This window comes from Balaenoptera borealis (genome assembly GCF_965194805.1).
Source record: "Balaenoptera borealis genome assembly, chromosome: 1".
Lineage (NCBI taxonomy): Eukaryota > Metazoa > Chordata > Mammalia > Artiodactyla > Balaenopteridae > Balaenoptera > Balaenoptera borealis.
The window spans coordinates 32,955,411-32,976,306 of NC_138860.1; the positions used below are offsets into that span (position 1 = coordinate 32,955,411).

The window sequence follows — 20,896 nt, forward strand, 5'->3', positions numbered from 1 at the left end:
GTGAAATGTACAGTGTGGGGAATAGTACATAATATCTTTGTATGGTGACAGAGGGTGATTAGACTGGGTGATCATTTTGAAAGTATAGAAATATCAAATCACTATGTTGTGTAACAGGAACTAACATAGTGCATAGGTCAATTATACTACAAAAACAAACAAACAAACTCATAGAAAAAGAGATCAGATTTGTGGTATCAGAGGTGGGAGTTGTGGGAGGGGAATTGGATAAAGGCAGTCAAAAGGTACAGACTTTCAGTTACAAGATAGTAAGTACTAGGGATGCAATGTACTACGTGATAAATCTATCACACACTGCTGTATGCTCTATGTGAAAGTTGTTAAGAGAGTAAAGAGTTCACAAGGAAAAACATTTTTTTCTATTTCTTTAATTTTGTGTCTATACAAGACGATGGATGCGCACTGAACTTATCGTGGTAATCATTTCATGACGTATGTAAGTCAAATCATTGTGCTGTACACCTTAAACTTATACAGTGCTGTATGTCAATTATATCTCTGTAAAACTGGAAGAATAAAAAGAAGAAAAGCTTTCTAAGGAGATGTCCTGGTTCCTACGGCTCCATAAAATGTACCATAGACTGGGTGGCTTATAAACAACAGATATTTATTTTTCATAGTTTTGGAGGGTGCCAGCATGGTTGGTGAGTGTCCTCTTCTGGGCTGCAGATTTCTCATTGTATCCTCACATGATGGAAGGCGCTGGGAGCTCTGTGGATTTCTAAGAGCACTAATCTCATTCAGGAGGTTGCCACCCTCATGATCGAATAACCTCCCAAAGGACCCGTCTCCCAATACCATTACCTTGGATTAGGATTTCAGCATATAACTTTGGTGGGGGACACAAATGTTCAAACAATAGTAGGAGAGGAAGAACAGTGGTAGCTAAAAGGTGTAGGGACATGTGTCAAAAGTTTCCAGCCCCAGAAACTCAAAACCATCTCTTCAGGTCATCTTGGGGAAGAGGAACCTGGGAAGATGAAAGCTGCCCTGCCCCTCCGCCCCCAACCCCCTCAGTACCAGGGCTAGAAAGGTCATTTATAGCCAGCAGATGGCGCACAGCTAATGAATGGTCTCTAGACCTGAATGCCACTCATCTGGGGTTTGAATTTGGCTAGGAGTATTTCTAGGGTTTCCTTTTTTTTTTTTTTTTTCAGCATTTTTATTGGAGTATAATTGCTTTACAATGGTGTGTTAGTTTCTGCTTTATAATAGGATTTCCATTTTTAGATGTTTGCTTAGTTATTGTGAGCAATTTTTTTTTCATTTCGTGTCTTAATTAGCTGTTGGGAAAAGTAAGTTGTATATTTATCTAGTCATTGTTAACTGCATGTTATTAATTTTAAAACATAGTTAATTCCCTAGCATATCGCAGACAATGACAAACTTCTCCTCTTCCATAATTATAGCCTTATTTTTGTTAACTGTTTTACTGCACTGATTAGAATTTCTAGAGCAATGTTAGATAGTAAAGAAATGTTAGGCTTTTGGACATTCCTACTTTGTTCCATGATTTAATAGGACTGCGTCTAGGACCTTACAGTTAAATATCATGCCATTAGCTGGTTTCAGATAAGCTGTTCTTAATCAAGTTAAGAAAGTGTCTTTTACTACTAATTGGTAGTAAAAGTAAAAACAACAACAACCACAAACCAAGAATGGATATTGATTTTTATTGGATTGAATTTGGAAAGTTTTTTTGAGATGCTAGATGCTAGATTGTGATGCTAGTTGGCATTTACTACTCTCATCTTTCTTTCCTAAGAACAGCAGATTCAAAGGTTAAGTAATGGTGAGCTTTCCAAATGCACTATTTAAAGTTCTGAGGGCAGAGCAGGATTACTCAGCAAGATACAATACTGATAAAGGAACAGCATGCAAGGTTAAGCCAGAGGAAAAGAGGAACCTGTGGTTGCTGTTTTATTTAAAAATTTTAAGGAAGTTGTTTATTGCCAATAATTAAATAGCTCAGAGAGGCATTTAATCATAAGACTGTCAAACAGAACTCTACTACAGTTGATTAAAATCTTTAAAAATTTTTTTATGGAGAGAGACTTCATCGCTTTCTCTACTGATATGCGCCAATGTTTTCATACTTAACCTGGAAGTTCTTCCTAATCTGAATATTCCTTGCTGACATACAGGCATACTTTTTCTCCTATTTCCTTGTCAAAAAAAAACCCCCAAACACTAGTCCCCCTACAAAATAAGTGCAAGAATTCATAAGGAACTACACCCCATTAAAAAGCCTAGAATTCACATGGCCACTTGGGTATTCCACTGGCTTAAAGACACCAGGGTTCACAGAAGTCCAGAAACTGGGCTTGTGGCTTTTTGGTTTGACATTGATGTAATCTGTGGCTTCCTCTGTGTTCTCATAGTCCAGGACAGAGTCATTTCTTCGTCCTCCAGGAGCTGAAAAGACCACTTGTGTGTAGTTCACATCCTTGGTGGCCTTAGGGGAAAAAAGCAAAGAAATTTGGTCAAGATCCCTACCATGTTTGGAGGAGGTACTCAACTCTCACTCAAAGAGGCTCGCCCTAGGCTGGATGGGAAAGAACCTGGGTCCCGGGTAGCTGTGTCTGAGAGCAGGGCCAGGGCAATGAGGAAGATTGCTCCTTGTGCCTGTGGGAATGAATGGGTTTAAGGAAGAAAGACATGGAGACTTAATCCAAGTGAGGTCAGGACTCAGAGTGGACCCTGGTCAGTGACTGGGACATGGGGAGAAAGGGGTTTCTTGTTAGCACCTTCATTTTTATAGTTCACTCAGACCCACTTTGTTTGGATGCTCTGTGCTGATACGGGCCTGGGAATGAAAGCCCAACCACCCTCACCTAAGGATGATGTAATGCCTCCAGAAGCACCTCCTTCCTTGCTCCCATCTCTGGAGCCACGGTGACCCCAGACTGCATATGGAGGGCTGGGATCACTAGGAGTGTCCATTACCTGGTGGGTGGGAGGTGAGCCGTCCGAGCTGTCGGAGCTGTCTGAGGACGTGTCACTGTCATCTAGGGTGAAATAGAAACTGTTCTTCTTCCAAAGAAAGCCAAAGGGTGTAAAGAGAGGATAGAGGCAATGGAAGGGAGAATGAGATGAAGACAGAGGCAGAGAGAGGAACTCAAAGAGGAGTGGGGAAGAGAGATACAGAGCCCCCCAAAGAGAAAAAAGGAATAGAACAGAGAAAGGGGGGAGCCTCCCAAAATAACCAGGAACATGTCCAAGAGTCCAGGCACTGCTGCTTTGTCCAGCTCCATCTAAAAGTAACACCAAGCCCACCAGGCTGGACTGTGCTTGGGGAGGGCTATCTGCTGGAAGGGGAGTAGACGGGGCATGCTGGGCCGCTGCGGCCCAAGGCAAAGAGCTCTGGCCCCAGAAATCACAGGCACAGCTTCTCATCTAAACCTGTCACTAACTCCAGGAAGGTTACATTCCTTTTTGTGCCCTGGTCTTGTCCCCTGTAACACAGAGAGTTGGACGATGATCTCTGAGGTCCCTGCCAGCCATGGAGTCTTTGATTCTGACCAGGCTTCAGGGAAGCATCAGGATCAGGGGTTGTGGCGAGGCCCATGCCTCTCCCCTTCCATTGAGACCGTGAGTTCATGCAAATGGCATCTTCTGATTCCCACATGCATTGAGGCCTTATCTTGGTGGCGAGGAAGCCTGACAACCAGATTTCTCCAACTGAAAAGATAAAATTTAGAAGGACAGAGCAAACTCAAATCAACCAAAAGATAAAGCAGTGGAAAGAGCAATCTCTGGTGAGTGACTCTCTTGCTGTGGAAGCAGCAGTTTCCACTGTGCGAATAGTGACCTGGTGGGTCTCCCAAGCTGAAAGAGAGAGAAAACGAGCACGTGATGTTCCTGTTGGTTCACTTGCCGGAGGGGGATATAGATGTGAACCATCACCAAGACTCAGATTTATTAAAGTGCCCAGATTCCATGGCTGGGGGCAGGCAGAGGCAGTTGAAATCTCGGCTCCACCACTAACAGGCAGGCAGAAGAAAAGATGCCATAGTATCACAAAGACAGGAGCAGAGACAGCCCCCAGTCCTCTGCGGCAGCCGTTCACACAGGACCAAAGCTAGAGAAGAACTTAGACCCACACAAACCCAACGCAATCTGCCCCACTGGGTAGGATGAACAACCTTCTGAAAATGGGGGCTTGGCTTGGCCTGTTCTGGGGAGGGTGTGAGGAATCCTCGGGCTAGTGGTTTGGGCAGGACAGACCAGGGCTGCTGCAGGGAGGCTCCCCGGCAGTCCAGACAGAGCAGAATAAGCTTTGAGACAAGTTCTCCCCCCACCCCTGTACTCACGCGGGTAACGGGGTTCAGGCACAGGAGTGCTTCTCTCTGCCCAAGTCTCCTTCATCTCCTTGGCAGCAGGTGGGCAGTAGTGGGCAGGGCTGGGCCTGGGGACCTGGAGCCTGGCCTTTTTCAGTATCCGCTCATTCTCCTTGGCTAGAGGGGACAGGGCAAGAGTCAACAGTGAAAGTTCACTAAGTGAGGCACATCCTATCTGTGAGCACAGCTCTCATTAGGGAAAATTGATCAGAGGGATCTCTTCAAACCTCAGCACGCCTCTGCTCAGAACCCTGCAACGCCCCTCGCCTCACTTGGAGTAAAAGCCAAAGTCCCTCTGAGCCTCACTCCTCCTTCCTCTTCCTGCCGCACCTCAGCTCCAGCTACCCAGCCCCTTTGCTTCTGCTGTTATGAACAAACTCTCCTGGCTTACGGCCTTTGTAGGTGTGGCTCACTTCCTCACTTCCCTCAGGTTTAGACTCAAGTGTCAGCATCTCAGGGATGCTGACCCCCATCCAATTCGTATCTCCTTGCCTTGCTTCATTTTTTTTCTCCCTAGCACTTACCATAACCTAACACACATTTTACTTGTTTATTGTCTGTGTTACCCATGGAATGTAAGGTCCATAAGGGCAGGGATTTTTATTTTGTTCCCTGTTGTATTAAATGAATGAATGAATGAATGAATGATTGACTAGAGTAGCTTAGACTTACACCATCTTGCCCAATCCCTTGTCTTAACACAGCCAAAGCAGTTTATTTTTTTCCTTCATTGTAATGTCTTCCCTGGACCGAGCTTCCTACTTTCCACTGCAAATCAGCTCAGGAATTTAAGCTAATCTCTTAGTCTAACCATACCATTCGCCCTTCTGTTGTAATTCAAGGCCATTTCTTCACATTAAGTCCCTTGGCAGGGATGAAGGAAGTTCACCAGGCTCAGGTTAAGTGAGCGCACCCTCATGAGCGTCGCAGCAGCTTGTCTCTAGGCAGAAGCTTGTCTGGGTAGTGGAAGGACTCTGAGCCATCATTCCCAACCGCAGATAGGTTGGGCCAGAGTGGGGATTACCGGCTTAGAGGTTGGTGGAGTGAAGGGGCATCTGGCCAGGGATTCCTCAAGTAGGTTTTCAAGTGATATTCGGGGGCTCCAAAGGGGGCTCATCTTGCTGCAGGCTCGGGAGTGGTCCCTGAAGGGAACCAGGAGGGAAGAGGATGTTGAGCCAGTTACCCATGCGCCTGCTGAGCAGGTAGTTGACGGCTGCGAGGAGGCAGGCCTGCAGTACCAGAGACACCACTGCGATCACTACTCCGTGCCAGACCTTCATTTCTCTGTTGGGAGACGAGGAAATCAGGTTAGGGGTTGCAGAGGTACCGAGACGGCTGCAAACCCATCCCTGCCCTGAGCCAGAGGCAGCCTGCGGGTGTTGCTGTGCGTCTTGGGTCTCTTCCCTCTCAAATGGGAAGGCTTTAGGGGCCGGGGAGGGTGATGTGCACACTTGGAAGCCGGCTACATCCATCAGCCTGATGGGAACCTGAGCCGGCTCTTCCCCGGCCACTCACTCCGTCAGCATGACGAGTTCCTCGCAGGGCCGTCGCAGGTCGCAAGAGGGGCTTGGGCTCTCTCAGGGGCAGCAGGAAGAGACGTGGATGGAACCACTGGGGGTACCTCGTGTCCAGGCAGCACCAAGAGTGGGACTGCCCTGGAGACCCACAGAGGCGAGGCAGTGGGTCAGGACTCCTGGGCAGTCTTGGCTGCTAGAGGGTCATTTGCTTTCCTCGCCCCAGATTCCAGTTTTCGAATCTACAAAATAGGCAGTAACAATATTAGCACCTGCCAACCGGTGGGTACTCGCTCGCTGCCAGCCACAGGGTTGAGCCCCCGGCACACCCGCCACCCTACCTGATTCGCACGATCCCGTGACCTAGATGTCACTACCCTCCTTTTATAAGGAGCAATGTGAGGTCTAGAGGGCTGAGGGAGGAGTCTGAGGCCGTACAGCCAGGCCTGGATTTGAGCTCTACATCCAATCCTACACCCCCAACCATTCATCTCTGCTCCCAGAGCCTTACCTGCTGCTGGAAGCACAAAGGGGTCCAACAGGAGCAAACACACTGGGGGAGATTCTGTGAAGAAGCCCAATGTCACACACACACACACACACATGCACACACACTCACCCACACCCTCTGTGCCTTCGTTGGGCTTTAGGCCCAGGACTGTGGACGCTGTTCCACCCTCATGAGTATGTTTATTTTAAAAATTAGCATATCAATTCCATCAACATGGTGCTGAAAAGGGATAAATTAGGAGTTTGGGATTAACAGATACGAATTACTATATATAAAATAGATAAGCAACAAGGTCCTAGTGTATAGCACAGGGAACTGTATTCAACATCCTGTAATAAACCATAATGGAAAAGAATATGAGAAAGAATATATATATATTCTGAATCACTTTGTTGTGCACCAGAAACTAACACAACACTGTAAATCAACTATACTTCAATTTAAAAAAATTTTTTATTGTCAAAAAAAAAATGGTGCTGAATATGGAGTTTACTGCAAGAAAAAGACAGGATGGTTTCAAAGCCTTTGAAATGATGTTTACTCAGCACAAGATGGGGCCGCAAGAAGGCCCAGTGTCCTGCTGCAGATGGTAAACATTGAAAAGGCTTTTATTGCCAGTAAGGCTTATTTTCCCTGTCAGCATTTCCAAGTGATAAGGGCAGTGTGGAACGTCCTGACATTTTTGTTTCTGCATGTGGTTCTCACACTGGGGCTATCCAAGATCAAACCTGGACCAAGTTGGGAGAGAGGGGAGGCAGGAACTGGGGAGGGAGGTTGTGGAGTTCGCCACCACTGCCTCTCCAGGGCTGGGTGTTGGCCAGCTGGAGGTTGCCAGGAGCTCTTCCTCTTTGCTTAATAGATCATAAACTTGTTTCCAGATCAGAAAACCTTCATTAAACAGACTCAATCTGGGGCCCACAGGCCAAATTTGACGCCTAGATGACTTTGTTTGATAATGTGCTTTAAGGATTTGTATGCGGATGCCCTGAGGAGGGCCATGTACTTTTCAGTCCCTGACTGATCCCTGAAGGCATCTGAGTTTGCCACCTTCAGTCTTTTGCATCATTTAAAATTACCACTATTCCATTTTATTAGTGTTTTTTAGTACTCTTGACATTTGGAGGCAGGCAGTTCCTTGTTGTCTAGAATTGTGTCCTGAGGGACCACCAATAACAGGTGTAACAGGTTAATGCAACAACCAAAATGACCAAAAATGACCCCACACATTTCCAAACGTCCCCCTGAGGCAGTCACTTTTGCCCCCAGTTGATAATCACTGCATTATATAAATGTTCCATTACTTTAAAACCAATATCTTGGGCTTCCCTGGTGGCGCAGTGGTTAAGAATCCACCTGCCATTGCAGGGGACATGGGTTTGAGCCCTGGTCTGGGAAGATCCCACATGCCGCAGAGCAACTAAGCCCGTATGCCACAACTACTGAGCCTGTGCTCTAGAGCCCGCGAACCACAACTACTGAGCCCACGTGCCTAGAACCCGTGCTCCGCAACAAGAGAACCCACCGCAGTGAGAAGCCCGTGCACCGCAACGAAGAGTAGGCCCCGCTCGCCGCAACCAGAGAAAAGCCTGCACGCAGCAATGAAGACCCAACGCAGCCAAAAATAAATTAAAAAAAAAAACCAGTATCTTATTTTGTCTCTTTATACAAAACTATGTTGCCTATACTTCCTTCTATCATTTTAATATACTGTGAGCACTTTACTAGCTAAATGACACACAGTACCTGTGTCAATATATAGCATAAAAGTCAAACAGGTCTCAATATGGATCCAAGTTCTGTTCCCTTCTAGGTGTGAATTATTGAACTTCTCAGTGTCTCAGTTTCTGTACCTGTAAAATGGGGACAATGATAGTATGTACCTCACAGAGTTCTTGTGTGGGCTTGGGGAGTTATGTTTATAAAGACCTAAATACAACGGCAGGCATGTGGGAAGCACTCAGTAATTATTAGTTATTATTCAACCCTAAAACACTGCACCAAGATGATGACTAGAGTTGAGCTATTAAAATTGGGTCTGTCTATTTTTGGAAACTTAGGCATTCATTTTGAGTACAGTTTGAAGATAAAATCTGGGCAGGATGAGGTATGAAAATGATGACAGATGTCACTATGTCAGTGGCTAATGGCCCCTCACCGCAATGAGCAGGTTGTTCCTTAGGGTCTAACTGCAGATTGCTGATCAGACAGTCGGCAGAAACATCTGCTCATTTGTACACATACACACACCCCAAACAACCAGGAAATGAGCAATTTGAGGTAACTATGTTCAGAAAAAATGCCTGGACCATGTGAGAGTTTCATACACTTCATTCCATCATCAAGATGGGACTGTCCTGCCCTGCCCTCTTTCAGGTTTGGATACCCAGCCCCACATTAATGCAGTGTCTTGCCAGCTGCCTCCAAACCACACGTGAGCAGAGGGCTAAGAACATTTCTTCCTTTTACTTCAGACCTGGGGGAAACCCTGGGTCTTCCAGTTAGGGTTGAATTCCATTTTCTTGTTTCCCCTTCTCCTGATAAAGGAGCTCTCTTGTGGCCTTTCTAGTAGGTACAGCATAACAAAAGAGGTAAAATAATAAAAACACAACTTTTCCTGTCTGAGGCCTGCTTTCTTTGGTTAGATATATTCTGGAAAGAGTGCACAACAGAAGATGATTTATGTGAAAATCATATGGATTAAAGTAATCAATCAATATTGCTAAGCTGACTTGATCACTCTTTTAAAATTAAGTAGCTTTTTTTTTTTTTTTTTTTAAAGCATTTTTTTTTATATACTTAGATATACTTCTTTTTTTTTTTTTTTTAATAATTCTTTATTTTATTTATTTATTTTTGGCTGTGTTGGGTCTTCGTTTCTGTGCGAGGGCTTTCTCCAGTTGCGGCAAGCGGGGGCCACTCTTCATCGCGGTGCGCGGGCCTCTCACTATCACGGCCTCTCTTGTTGCGGAGCACAGGCTCCAGACGCGCAGGCTCAGTAATTGTGGCTCACGGGCCTAGTTGCTCCGCGGCATGTGGGATCTTCCCAGACCAGGGCTCGAACCCGTGTCCCCTGCATTGGCAGGCGGATTCTTAACTACTGCGCCACCAGGGAAGCCCAAAATTAAGTAGCTTTAAAGGTTTTTTTTATGAAGTGTTTAAAAGATTTTTTGGCAGGCTTCATTAACTTATTGTCTTTAAAATGAAGAATTTGAGCTATAAGAGAACAAGACAGGGAGATGAGAGCCAGGCTCCTCCTCCTGGCTCTGTCACTTGCCAACTGTGTGACCTGGGACAGGTAGAAGTCCTTTCTAGGCCCAGCACTTGACAGTACTCCTAAGGCTCTTTCTAGCCCTCAGCATTCTGTTCTTTAAAGACTGGAGGAGGGGAAAGGGAAGCATAGTTGGATGGAAATGGAATACTTTGAAAGAAAAAAATACTTCTTTCCATTTTATAATATCATCTGGTCTCCTTCATATTACTAGACTTTTCTCCCCTAATTGAATATGCAGTTTTGAAGATCAAGAAAAGGAGGAAACATAAATAAACCAGACTAATAATGAATATAACCACAGAAACAGAGGAGGTCAAAAATTGTGAGACTCCTGAGATTTTCTTTTTGTGAAATATCAATAAAATTATTGATTTCCTAGAAAAATATAATTAGCAAAATGGATTCCATAATGCACAGAAAACTTAAACAGACTAAAACCAAAGCAAAATAACAAGAAAGCAATTTGGGATCCAAGTTCAGTTCCCCTCTAGCTGCTAAAGGCAGAGAACTTGGAGTCAGACAGCTTGAGTTCACATCCCAGCTCATCCTCTGCATGAGTTGGGTCTAGTTATTTAACCTCTCAAAGCCTCTCTTTTCTTGCCTGTAAGATGAGAGCAATAATAACTAATTCTCAGGATTAGATAGATGAATATAAATGATACCTACTTCTGTGAATGAAATAAGATGCAGTATGTGAAGCAGTTATTCTACCTTTTGTCACATAGTAATAAGCATCCTATAAATGACAGCTATTGTTATTTACAAATTAAAAGCAGTATAAAAACTATGTACTCAAAATTTGTGTCCAGGTAGTTTTACAAATGAGTTATTTGAAATTTTTAAAGAACACAGGGCACAAAAAAAAAAAAAAAAAAGGAAAACTCTCCAGGCTCATTTCACTTATGAATACAGAGGTAAATACATAATATTATATCAAACGTTACTCCAGGGGAATCAGCCTCCCTGACTTCAGACTATAATACAAAGCTACAGTAATCAAAACAGTATGCTACTGGCACAAAAACAGAAATATAGATCAGTGGAACAGGATAGAAAGTCCAATAAACCCACGCACCTATGGTCACCTGATCTATGACATAGGAGGCAAGAACGTACATGGAGAAAAGACAGTCTCTTCAATAAGTGGTGCTGGGAAAACTGGACAGCCATGTGTAAAAGAATGAAATAGAACACTCCCTAACACCATACACAAAAATAAACTCAAAATGGATTAAAGACCTAAATGTAAGGCCAGATACTATAAAACTCTTAGAGGAAAACATAGGCAGAACACTCTTTGACATAAATCGCAGCAAAATATTTTTTAATCCACCTCCTAGAGTAATGAAAATAAAAACAAAAATAAACAAATGGGACCTAATTAAACTTAAAAACTTTTGCATAGCAAAGGAAACCATAAACAAAATGAAAAGACAAACCTGAGAATGGGAGAAAATATTTGCAAATGAAGCAACTGACAAAGGGTTAACCTCCAAAATATACAAATAGCTCATGCAGCTCAATATCAAAAAAACAAACAACCTAATCAAAAAATGGGTGGAAGATCTAAATAGACATTTCTCCAAAGAAGACATACAGATGGCCAAAAAACACATGGAAACATCACTAATTATTAGAGAAATGTAAATCAAAACTGCAATGAGGTATCACCTCACATGGGTCAGAATGGCCATCATCAAAAAATCTACCAACAATAAACACTGGAGAGGGTGTGGCAAAAGGGAACCCTTCTACACTGTTGGTGGGAGTGTAAATTGGTAGAGCCAACATGGAGGTTCCTTGAAAAACTAAAAATAGAACTACCATATCATCCAGCAATCCCACTTCTGGGCATATACCCAGAGAAAACCATAATTCAAAAAGATACATGCACCCCAATGTTCACTGCAGCAATATTTACAATAGCCAGGACATGGAATCAACCTAAATGCCCATTGACAGGAATGGATAAAGAAGATGTGGTATATATATATATATATATATATATATATATACACATACAATGGAATACTACTCTGCCATAAAAAAGAATGAAATAATGCCATTCTCAGTAACATGGATGGACCTAGAAATTGTCATACTGAGTGAAGAAAGTCAGGCAGAGAAAGACAAATATCATACAATATCACTTATATGTGGAATCTAAAAAACAAAATGGTACAAATAAACTTATTTACAAAACAAACAGAGTCACAGATGTAGAAAACAAACTTATGGTTACTGGTGGGGAACGGGAGGGGGCTGGGAAGGATAAACTGGGAGATTGGGACTGACACATCCACACTATTATATATAAAATAGAGGACTAATAAGGACCTACTGTATAGCACAGGGAATTCTACTCAATACTCTGTAATGACCTATGTGGGGAAAGAATCTAAAAAAGAGTGGATATATGTATATGTATAACTGATTCATTTTGCTGTACAGCTGAAACCAATACAACATTGTAAATCAACTATAGTCCAATAAAAGATTTTTTAAAAATTAAAAAAAGTTACTCCAGGGATATACAGGAAATTAATTATTACAATAATAAAAACTAACGTTGAGTATTTGCCATGTGGTTTTTTATCCTCTTGCTCTACAAGAATAGACATTATTGCCATTTCCTAGATGAGGACACCAAGGCTTGGAGAGGTTGACCAATTTGCCCTGGTCCCTCCACTGGAAGAGTCAAGTTTTAAACTCAAGCCCATCTGACTCAAAAGTCTAACCCTCAATCATTACAAGGAGCTGCCTTTTATATACTATAAATACAACATGGATAAATCAAATATTTTAAATGAAGCTGGAAGTTTCTCCAACCTATAATAATAATACTGAATATTTATTGAGCATGTTCTCTGCGTACTTTCACATATATTAATTCATCTGATTCTCACAACCATCTTAGGAGGTAGGTACTATTATTATTTCCATTTTACAGAGGACAAAACGCAGACACAGAGAAGTACGTTGGCCAAGATAATGAGAAGAATTAATGAGGCTTTGTGCCCAGACAGGCTGGCGCTGGAGCCTCAGCTAATAACTGATGCAATGGAGCAAGGAAAAGTCAAGTTTACTCTTATTTGCAAAAGATGTGATTTTATACCTGGAAATCCCAAAAGAATCAATTGAAAAACTAGTGAAATTGATGAGACGGCTCAGGAAAGTCCTGAGGGCATGATAAATATTCTAAAATTACCAGCCATTCTTTGCTGGTAATTATTGCCATTCATAGCAATAATATTGCTATTATTCTAGCCACAGCCAGTTAGAAAATGGAATTGGGGACAGGGGGAACCAGGAACCTTAGCAAACATCGCAACAGATATATCTAAGGATAATTTTAATTATAAGAATTATTTTGAAGAAAATTGTAGAAATTCACTGAGAAATCTAAAAGACTTTAAGAGAAAGACATCTGATGGGTTTCAGATTGGGAAGCTGAAAGACTAAAAATAAATCACTTTGAAATTGATTTATTGGTCCAATATAATTCCAATCAAAATTAGAATGAGAATTTTCTACACCTCAAAATTATTCAAAAATTTATCTGGGGAAAAATAATAACAATCCAGGAGGGTTGAAACTTGTTTGAAAAGGAATTGTGACAAAGTGGTTTCCAGACATACCACTTTTTAAAAGTAGTGTAGAGACTTGTAAAATATGACTACGTATAACACATATATTATAAAAGTGGTTCACGAAGCAGGGGGAGGAAAGGAAAGGGTTATTTAAGAAATTTTGCACACAGGATAATGAATTAGCTACCTATAGGGAAAAAGAAAGTATCTTCTATTCAGACATGATATAACAAAATAAATTCCAAAGGGATTAAGGAGGTAAATATTTTTAAATTGAGACATTAAAACTAGAAGGAAATAGGATCGGATATTCACATATTCAATAATATTTATTAAATCCCCAGATGAGAGAAAACTTTCTCAGTTTATGTGCAACAGAAGAAATCACAGAGCAATACAAGAAAAATAGATTTGGTTCTAAAATATTAAAACTCAATATGTTAAAATAAAATTTAAAGGCAAACAGACAAAAGAACTAGAGAAAGTATGTGCAACACAATTTTAAAAGATTTTACGTTTTGTTTTTACAAAAATTGTTAAGAAAAATCCTAGCACTCCCCAAATGATAAATTGGTAAAAGGCGAGGAACAGACAATTCAACAAACAATTTGGAATGAGATCAAAGGTGTTATTGCAAGGTAGTTCTACCCACTGTGGATTATAAAAGTGAAAAATGGAAAACAATCTGATTGAAAAACAAAGATTAAATAAATTAGAGCGAAGGTATAGGATGGAATATTATACACTTAAAATTATGTTTAGGAAAAATTAATCTAGGGAAGGAGTCTTCTGTGAAAAAGTACAAGACAGTCATATTTAGCTTGTACTTTATCAGTATATATCTATCTATATATCTATCTATATATAGATAGATATATATATACACATTATATATATACAGTATACAATATACAATATGATCACAACCCTGTAACAAGTAAATTTAAAAAAATGGATATTTGTAAAGAAAAAAACTCTGGGTCATTAAAATTTTTTTGTCTATTAGTTTAATAACCCCAACCCCTCAATTCACCTGATTCAGTTAATCAAATCCAGAATAATTCATTGATAATTATTTTGCATATCAAATATAAATTTTCTCATGCATATACATTTATGAAAATTAAATTGGGGAATCTATTTTCAAAAAGGGGAAATGGAAGAAAATATACCTAAATGTTAACAAAACTAGGTACTAAAATGTTCTGGATGATTTTTTCCAATCAGGAAAATATTTAAAGAGTATGGAAACAAGCCTAGAATTTCTGAGTAGCTTAAATTAGCATGAGACCAAATTTATCTACATAAACATTTTATTTACATCTAAATTCTATCTCACCATATTAATATAACATTGCGATAATCAGCTAAATGTCTGAATTTCAGTCAATCAAATATTTATTGAATGGTCTATGTGTGTGGTCCTGGGTGAAATACCCTGATGGCTACGAAGAAGGGGAGAACGCTACCTGAACTTCCAAGAGCTCATGTTGTACTTGGAAAATCAAGACATTAATGTGTTAAAAAAAAAATCAAAAAATACAAGAGATGCCACAACAAAGCATGATGAATTGTCAGAAGGCGTGCTATCAATAGTACTTAATGTTTTAGAGGAAAAAGAGACCCCCATGCAATAGAATATTCAGAGAGGAGTCACTGAGAGGGTATTATTTGAGGAACAGGTGATGGATGGGTGGAAAGTGGGGAGCACAGCACTCCAGCTAAAGGTGTCTGCCAACCCTGGCCGTAGGGGACAGTTTCAGTGGAATTAATTGTCTTCAACAGAGTTCACTATAGATTTGACCACATGGGAATAAGATGATATGGGAGAAAGCTGAGTATGCTGCCAGGCAACCCCACAAGTAAGGGCAGGAAAATGGTGAGGAACAGGGACTTAGTGGCCAGGTGAACTGGGCTGGGGATTCCAGCTCTGGCCTTCCTAGCTGTGACTTGCTTTCTCTTGTCAGGCCCCAGTGTTTCATGGGAAAAATGAGGACGTCACCTGTTTCATTTTTTTAACTCACACATGTTTTGTGCTTACTGTATGCCAGCACCATGCAAAACATTTTGCATAAATTATCTCATTTAGGCCTCAAAATAACAACCTTATGAGGTAGATAATATCACTGTCCCCACTTTACGTATGAGAAAACCGGGCTCTAATCCGCCATGCAGGAGAAAGAATTCAAACCCAGGCTGTTTGGAGCGAGAGCCTTCGCCACACTGCACGTAGTATTTAAGAAGCTTAGTCGAGTGCCTGGCATATATAGGTACACAACAGGCATGATCCTCAGACCAGAACAGAACGTTCAACCCCAAATTGGCTTACCTATATAAATGCAGCCATTTCCACAGGGGCTCACACATGATTTTCAGGTGGGAGGTATAAGCAACCCAGTAAACAAAGCTATATGGTCCTGGGAGGTCCTTGGTCCTAAACAGTCCCTGCTCCTATGACTGTCACCATGTCCATGCACCAGGAGACAGAGAAGGTCCAAGTACCTAGCTGTGAAAAGGGAGGAAATCGCGTCTGACAAACACCACGGAGAAGAGGACGACAGAGGGTTAGGGCGTCACTTCTGTCCTGGGTATCAGAGAAATTGTCTCTGGATTTCCTTCAGCTCTGGTCACCATTGCAGGGGCCTCACCCCAGGCAGTTGGGACGCATCTGGACTATAAAATGAGAACCCGGATCAACATTCCAGCTCGGCAACTTTCTAAACTCAACCACCTTGGACACCTTGCTTCCTCTCTCTGAGTCTCAGTTTCCCTGTCTAGAAACTGAAAGGGGTGAGATAAATAGATTTAGTTCTGACATTTTGTTGTTCTAGAATTTCATGAGTCTAAAATGACATAAAGGATAAGACTCAAATTAACCAGAAATAGCAACTTTGAATCTCAACCAGCTAAGCCACACCTCCAGTCACAGCCAATTTTTAGGAGGAAAATAAGTCATCCAAAATTTCTAACTAGTAATTTGACGGAAAGCATTTTTGCAAGAAAGTACTTGAGATGAATGCAACTCGGTGATTTGGGGGAAAGCATTTTTACAATTACTTGAGATGAATGAAACTTAGTACGGAGACTAAATCAGCAAGACAAAGAATTGCAAGCAACTTCAGGAGTCATTTTGCTAGTTCTGCAAAGGTCCAGGTGAATTGGATGGGCCAACTAAATTTTATAGAATTGACCAACTAAATTTTAGAGAAACTAAACACCTTCTACAGATTATGCTCAGTTTGTGAGCGCTTTGGTGGCTGGGACCATGTCTAGTCCATACTTTAGCTCCACAATTCCTGGCACAATATTTAGAGACGATGTGTGGGGAAAAGCACTTTGTAACATTCTGTACTCATTGCAGTTCAATCAGTTTGCATATAATAAACACTGTTTAAGCTTGGTGGGGGGCACTTGATGTCCCTGAGTCTCAATTTCCTCCTGTTAATCAGAAAGCCAAAGGCCTCCCTCACAGAATTTGTCAAGAGGGGTAACTGAGACCATGGAACTTTCCAGCACTGTTCCTGCCTCACTACTGGCTCTCAGGGCCATGGGCATGTCTCCTGTACAGTCCAGTAGGACCTCATGCTCAGAAGGGCCCCATGATGGGTTTAGTGCTCTGCTGTTGCCATCTTTAAATTCTTAATAATTTTTAAAAAGGGGTCCAAGATGGGTTTCCCTGGTGGCGCAGTGGTTGAGAGTCCGCCTGCCAATGCAGGGGACACGGGTTCGAGCCCTGGTCTGGGAAAATCCCACGTGCCGCGGAGCAACTGGGCCCGTGAGCCACAACTGCTGAGCCTGCGCGTCTGGAGCCTGTGCTCCGCAGCGGGAGAGGCCGCGATAGTCAGAGGCCTGCGCACCGCGATGAAGAGTGGCCCCCGCTTGCCGCAACTAGAGAAGGCCCTCGCACAGAAACGAGGACCCAACACAGCCAAAAATAAATTAATTAATTAATTAAGAATGCAAATGACCCAAGGATCAGGTGTTTCAATTAAAAAAAAAAAAAAAAAGTCAGGTTTATGGATATATAAGTTACATACAGTAAAAAATTCACCATTAAAAAAAAATTATCTGGCTTTATTTAGCATACCAATATATATTAAAAAAAAGGGGGGGGGTCCAAGATCTTCATTTGCACTGGGCCCTGCTGATTACGCAGCTGATCCTACTCAAGGCATTGTATTGAGTAGGGTTGCCGAAGCCCACACAAGTTCAGTGCACCGAACAAGAGCAGAGTCGACCAATAACCAAGTCTTCCTTGAGTGCCTGGTCTACACTTCTGAGCTCCCAGGCTGCAGGGACAATGGAGAGAAGCCTGCTCTAAGAACACTCTTCTATGCTAAAGTATTCTAGAAGAGTTTTCTGTCATTGACTTCAGTCAAGTCAGTCAACACCTCTGTGCCTCAGTTTCCTCAATCATAAAGAGAAGCTATGAACAGCACCTATATTTTCAGAGTTGTTGTGAGGATTAAATGAATTAATCTACGTGATGCTCTTAACAGTTCCTGGGACATAGTAAGCTCTATGTAAGCGTCAGCTATTATATTTTGCTGTTGTTGTTGTTGGCTTTTCCTTGCCCAGATGTTTGCCTGGCTTTTTTTTGACAGCGTACATTTTCTGATTCTCATTCATAACAGTTTTAAACTGCCAGGCTGGTTCCCTTCCCTCCACACATCCCAGTTCTTTGTAGCTCAGAATGAATCTTAAGGGAAAAACTCCTGCAGGGAGATATTCTCTGGGATCTGGTTCCCAGTTGACTTTAAAAGAGTAAATAATTTATAGCTACTATTGATGGAGTACTGGACTGGGCACTAAATGTATATTTTCTGTAATCCTCATAGCAACACTGAAAGGTGGCTGGTTTTATACCCATTTTACAGATGAGGAAACTGAGGATTACAAACACTTAGCAAAGTTCTTTGGATCTGGTTCTGTCTGCATCCAAAGTCTATTTACCTTCTAGCCGCAGCCCTGAAGGACACTGCTGCTACTGAAGACAGATCTCAGGTCTCAGGAGCAAGAGACTAATGTCCATAAAGTGCACACTGACAAATCTTAAGCTCACTCCAAGCCGATGGCAATTGAATTCCACACTCTGGCACCCTAGCACATAAACGGAGAACCCCCTCTGAAACTTCTACACATATATGTTCACAAACAGACACACACCCCTCAAACTAATTTAAAATCCTACATGCCCAGACAATACTTACCCCCAGGATCATGAGAAAGTTCTGATCCCAGCCTGTGTTTCAGCGATGTCCTGAAGGAAACATCTCCCTCACCACCCCGCCAGCCCCACCCGGAAGCTTCTCAGTCACTGGAGGTCAGTCGCCAATGTTTCATCATTTCCAAAAGGGTGAGGGCATGCTGCTCAGAAGATAATAATCTAGCTCAGTTTTGTAGAGCGGGGTGAAGCAACAGATAACACCTCCTGTCTCTCTTGGCAGGGCTCTACCCTACTGCTCCATGTAGACAGTTTACGTCGATGGAGATTAGTAGTCTCTTTCCCTCCATGTGAACAAATGTTTAAATTCCACAAATATGCACACGGCCCGGTAGAGCGGAAAGAGCCCTGGAGGAGGAGTCAAGAGGCCTGGGTTCAAGTCCCACCTCTGGCACTAACTTGCCATATGAGCTCAGACAAATGACTTTCCCACCAGTGGACTCATGATCTTTCTTTATAAAATGAAGAAGTGGGTCTCTACATATTAGCAAAGGTCCCTTCCAGCTTGCCTCATCTCCGAATCTGTGTGTGATGCAACCATAGATTATTATGAGTGTGTATATGGGACGTATGGCAACTGATGAGGATAATTTTTTAAGGACTTCTTTACCGTTAAACATTGAATGAGGCTGAACTCAGACGGCTGTTGCAGTTTGTATGACAGTGTCAGGAAGGGAAGGAAGGTCAATTGCAGGCTTTTGGGGGGTGTCTCAGGCTAAACCCCCATGACCTAAATTTGGGAGTGAAGAAGAACAGGAGGAACATAAAATGATGCTGAGATAAAACAAAGAAAACAGAACTTTATAGGCCTCTGTGATGTCACCTCCTTGCTCGGGACAAGATAACCAGTGTAGAATAATGGCTCCCAAGTCAGATATATTCAGGTTTGAAACCTGGCTGTACTACTTGGTAGCTGGTTGACTTGGGATAAGTTACTTAACCTCTCTGGTTCTCAGTCTTTTCATAGGTTAATAATAAATGTCTAATTTTTAAAAATCTCATAAGGCTTTTTAAAGTTAAATGATACAAATAAATAGGCAAAGCACTTAACAGAAGCTCCTTTCTCTGGTAAACAACAAATGGTAGCTATTTACATTTTTATTCTCTAAATTAAAGTTAGAAATCCACTCCTTGGGCTGAGTGCTGCTCACTGTTTTCCGACCCGCAATGTATTATCAGTTCACTGAGGAAATATGTCTAGAGCTACAGTCTTCTTTCCTTTGCAGAGCTATGTTAAGAACAGGAAGCGCCATCCTTACTCAAAGTTTAGGAATGCATGGGGATCCTGGAAGCTTTACAGAATGATTTCCTAACTGGGTTTTCAGCACCCTCCAGGTTCATCCTTACACTGTTGACATACACCTCGCTGCTCCTGACTCTGCCGGAGTCTCTCAGTAATTAACTCTAGCTACAGTTAACCTACAGGAATCAAGCCAAGAATTTTGACCCAATACCTTGATTACCCTTTTACCTGAACCCGGGGTAGATATGGCAGCAGCCAGGGTTGTGTATCATTCACACTGCTCTGCTCTTCTGTGTAGACCACTGTTGGACTAGAACCTTCCATGATGTCTCTTCAAGGCTCACAATATCATGTAGTTGCTAAGGATTTTTGAGCATGACATATTTGGGGTCCTCCATGTGTGTACTCTCACTACGACAGTGTTGCAACAATAGAAAGTCCACTTGACTTGGACCTGGAAACCCAAGGCATTCAACCTGTCCGGACTACATTTTCTTCATAAACAATTGCAAGTAGTTTTGATTCAATCATCCATGACGCTGCTCTAAATCGAGGGTCTATGTCTTACTCTACTGTGTCCCTTGTCACCAGAACTCTGCCTGCTTCTAGTAGGTGCTCAAGCAGTGTTCGTGGCATGTGTAAGTGAATGAATGAATTAAAGTGCTCAGTTATTTATACATGCCTGGCGTATGCCCCCATCTCACAAACTGCCTAACTACATGCAAACACTTGCTGAAGATGAGATGATGATTTGCTCGCAAAAGCACTTAGTCTGCTCCTTCCCAGAGGCCACTGTCAATGGATTCCTGCTGGTGCTCCTTGGGAGGTCCACATCCAAGCCTCCATCTGCCTAGCCCGATGTGATATGGTCTTCCTCTCTCTGCTTTGAGCTGACAGCCCTAAATTAAGCTATAACATCTGTAACATCAACAGGAAGCTATTTCTGATAGCTTATCACCTGGTGGAAGAAAGAGCAGCTGATGGAGGTCGATAACTCACATTCACCTCCCACACCCTACACATTTCGTAAGACTGCATCCTTCCCAAGCCCTTTTCCCCTTGCACAATGCCTCCGACATTTGTGGGATGCAATGCCTCACAGAGAACATAGCTACTTTCTGCAGGAGAATCAGTTATCTCACCCCATTTTTTAAAAAATTTATTTATTTATTTATTTTTGGC

At 42.1% G+C, this 20,896-nt stretch overlaps 1 protein-coding gene and 1 long non-coding RNA gene across 4 annotated transcripts in view; one reads left to right on the forward strand and one right to left on the reverse strand.

The window, feature by feature from the left end:
* The window catches only part of LOC309609433, a 258,292-nt gene that overhangs the window by 195,812 nt on the left and 41,584 nt on the right, over positions 1 to 20,896 (forward strand). The gene's annotated exons all lie outside the window — the stretch shown is intronic.
* RHEX (regulator of hemoglobinization and erythroid cell expansion) lies at positions 37 to 20,859 on the reverse strand. Of its 3 annotated transcripts, none has more exons than XM_082350626.1 (5): positions 18,458 to 20,859; positions 5,545 to 5,645; positions 4,335 to 4,478; positions 2,968 to 3,029; positions 37 to 2,476 (listed from the first exon to the last, which is right to left on the reverse strand). In XM_082350626.1, exons 2-5 carry the CDS (start codon positions 5,639 to 5,641, stop codon positions 2,252 to 2,254), a joined length of 528 nt encoding a protein of 175 aa, XP_082206752.1. In that variant the 5' UTR covers positions 5,642 to 5,645; positions 18,458 to 20,859; the 3' UTR covers positions 37 to 2,251. The 3 variants fall into 3 exon arrangements, with proteins under 3 accessions (XP_082206752.1, XP_082206750.1, XP_082206751.1); XM_082350624.1 differs by having other exon boundaries at positions 5,545 to 6,117; XM_082350625.1 differs by lacking the exon at positions 18,458 to 20,859 and adding an exon at positions 5,877 to 9,157.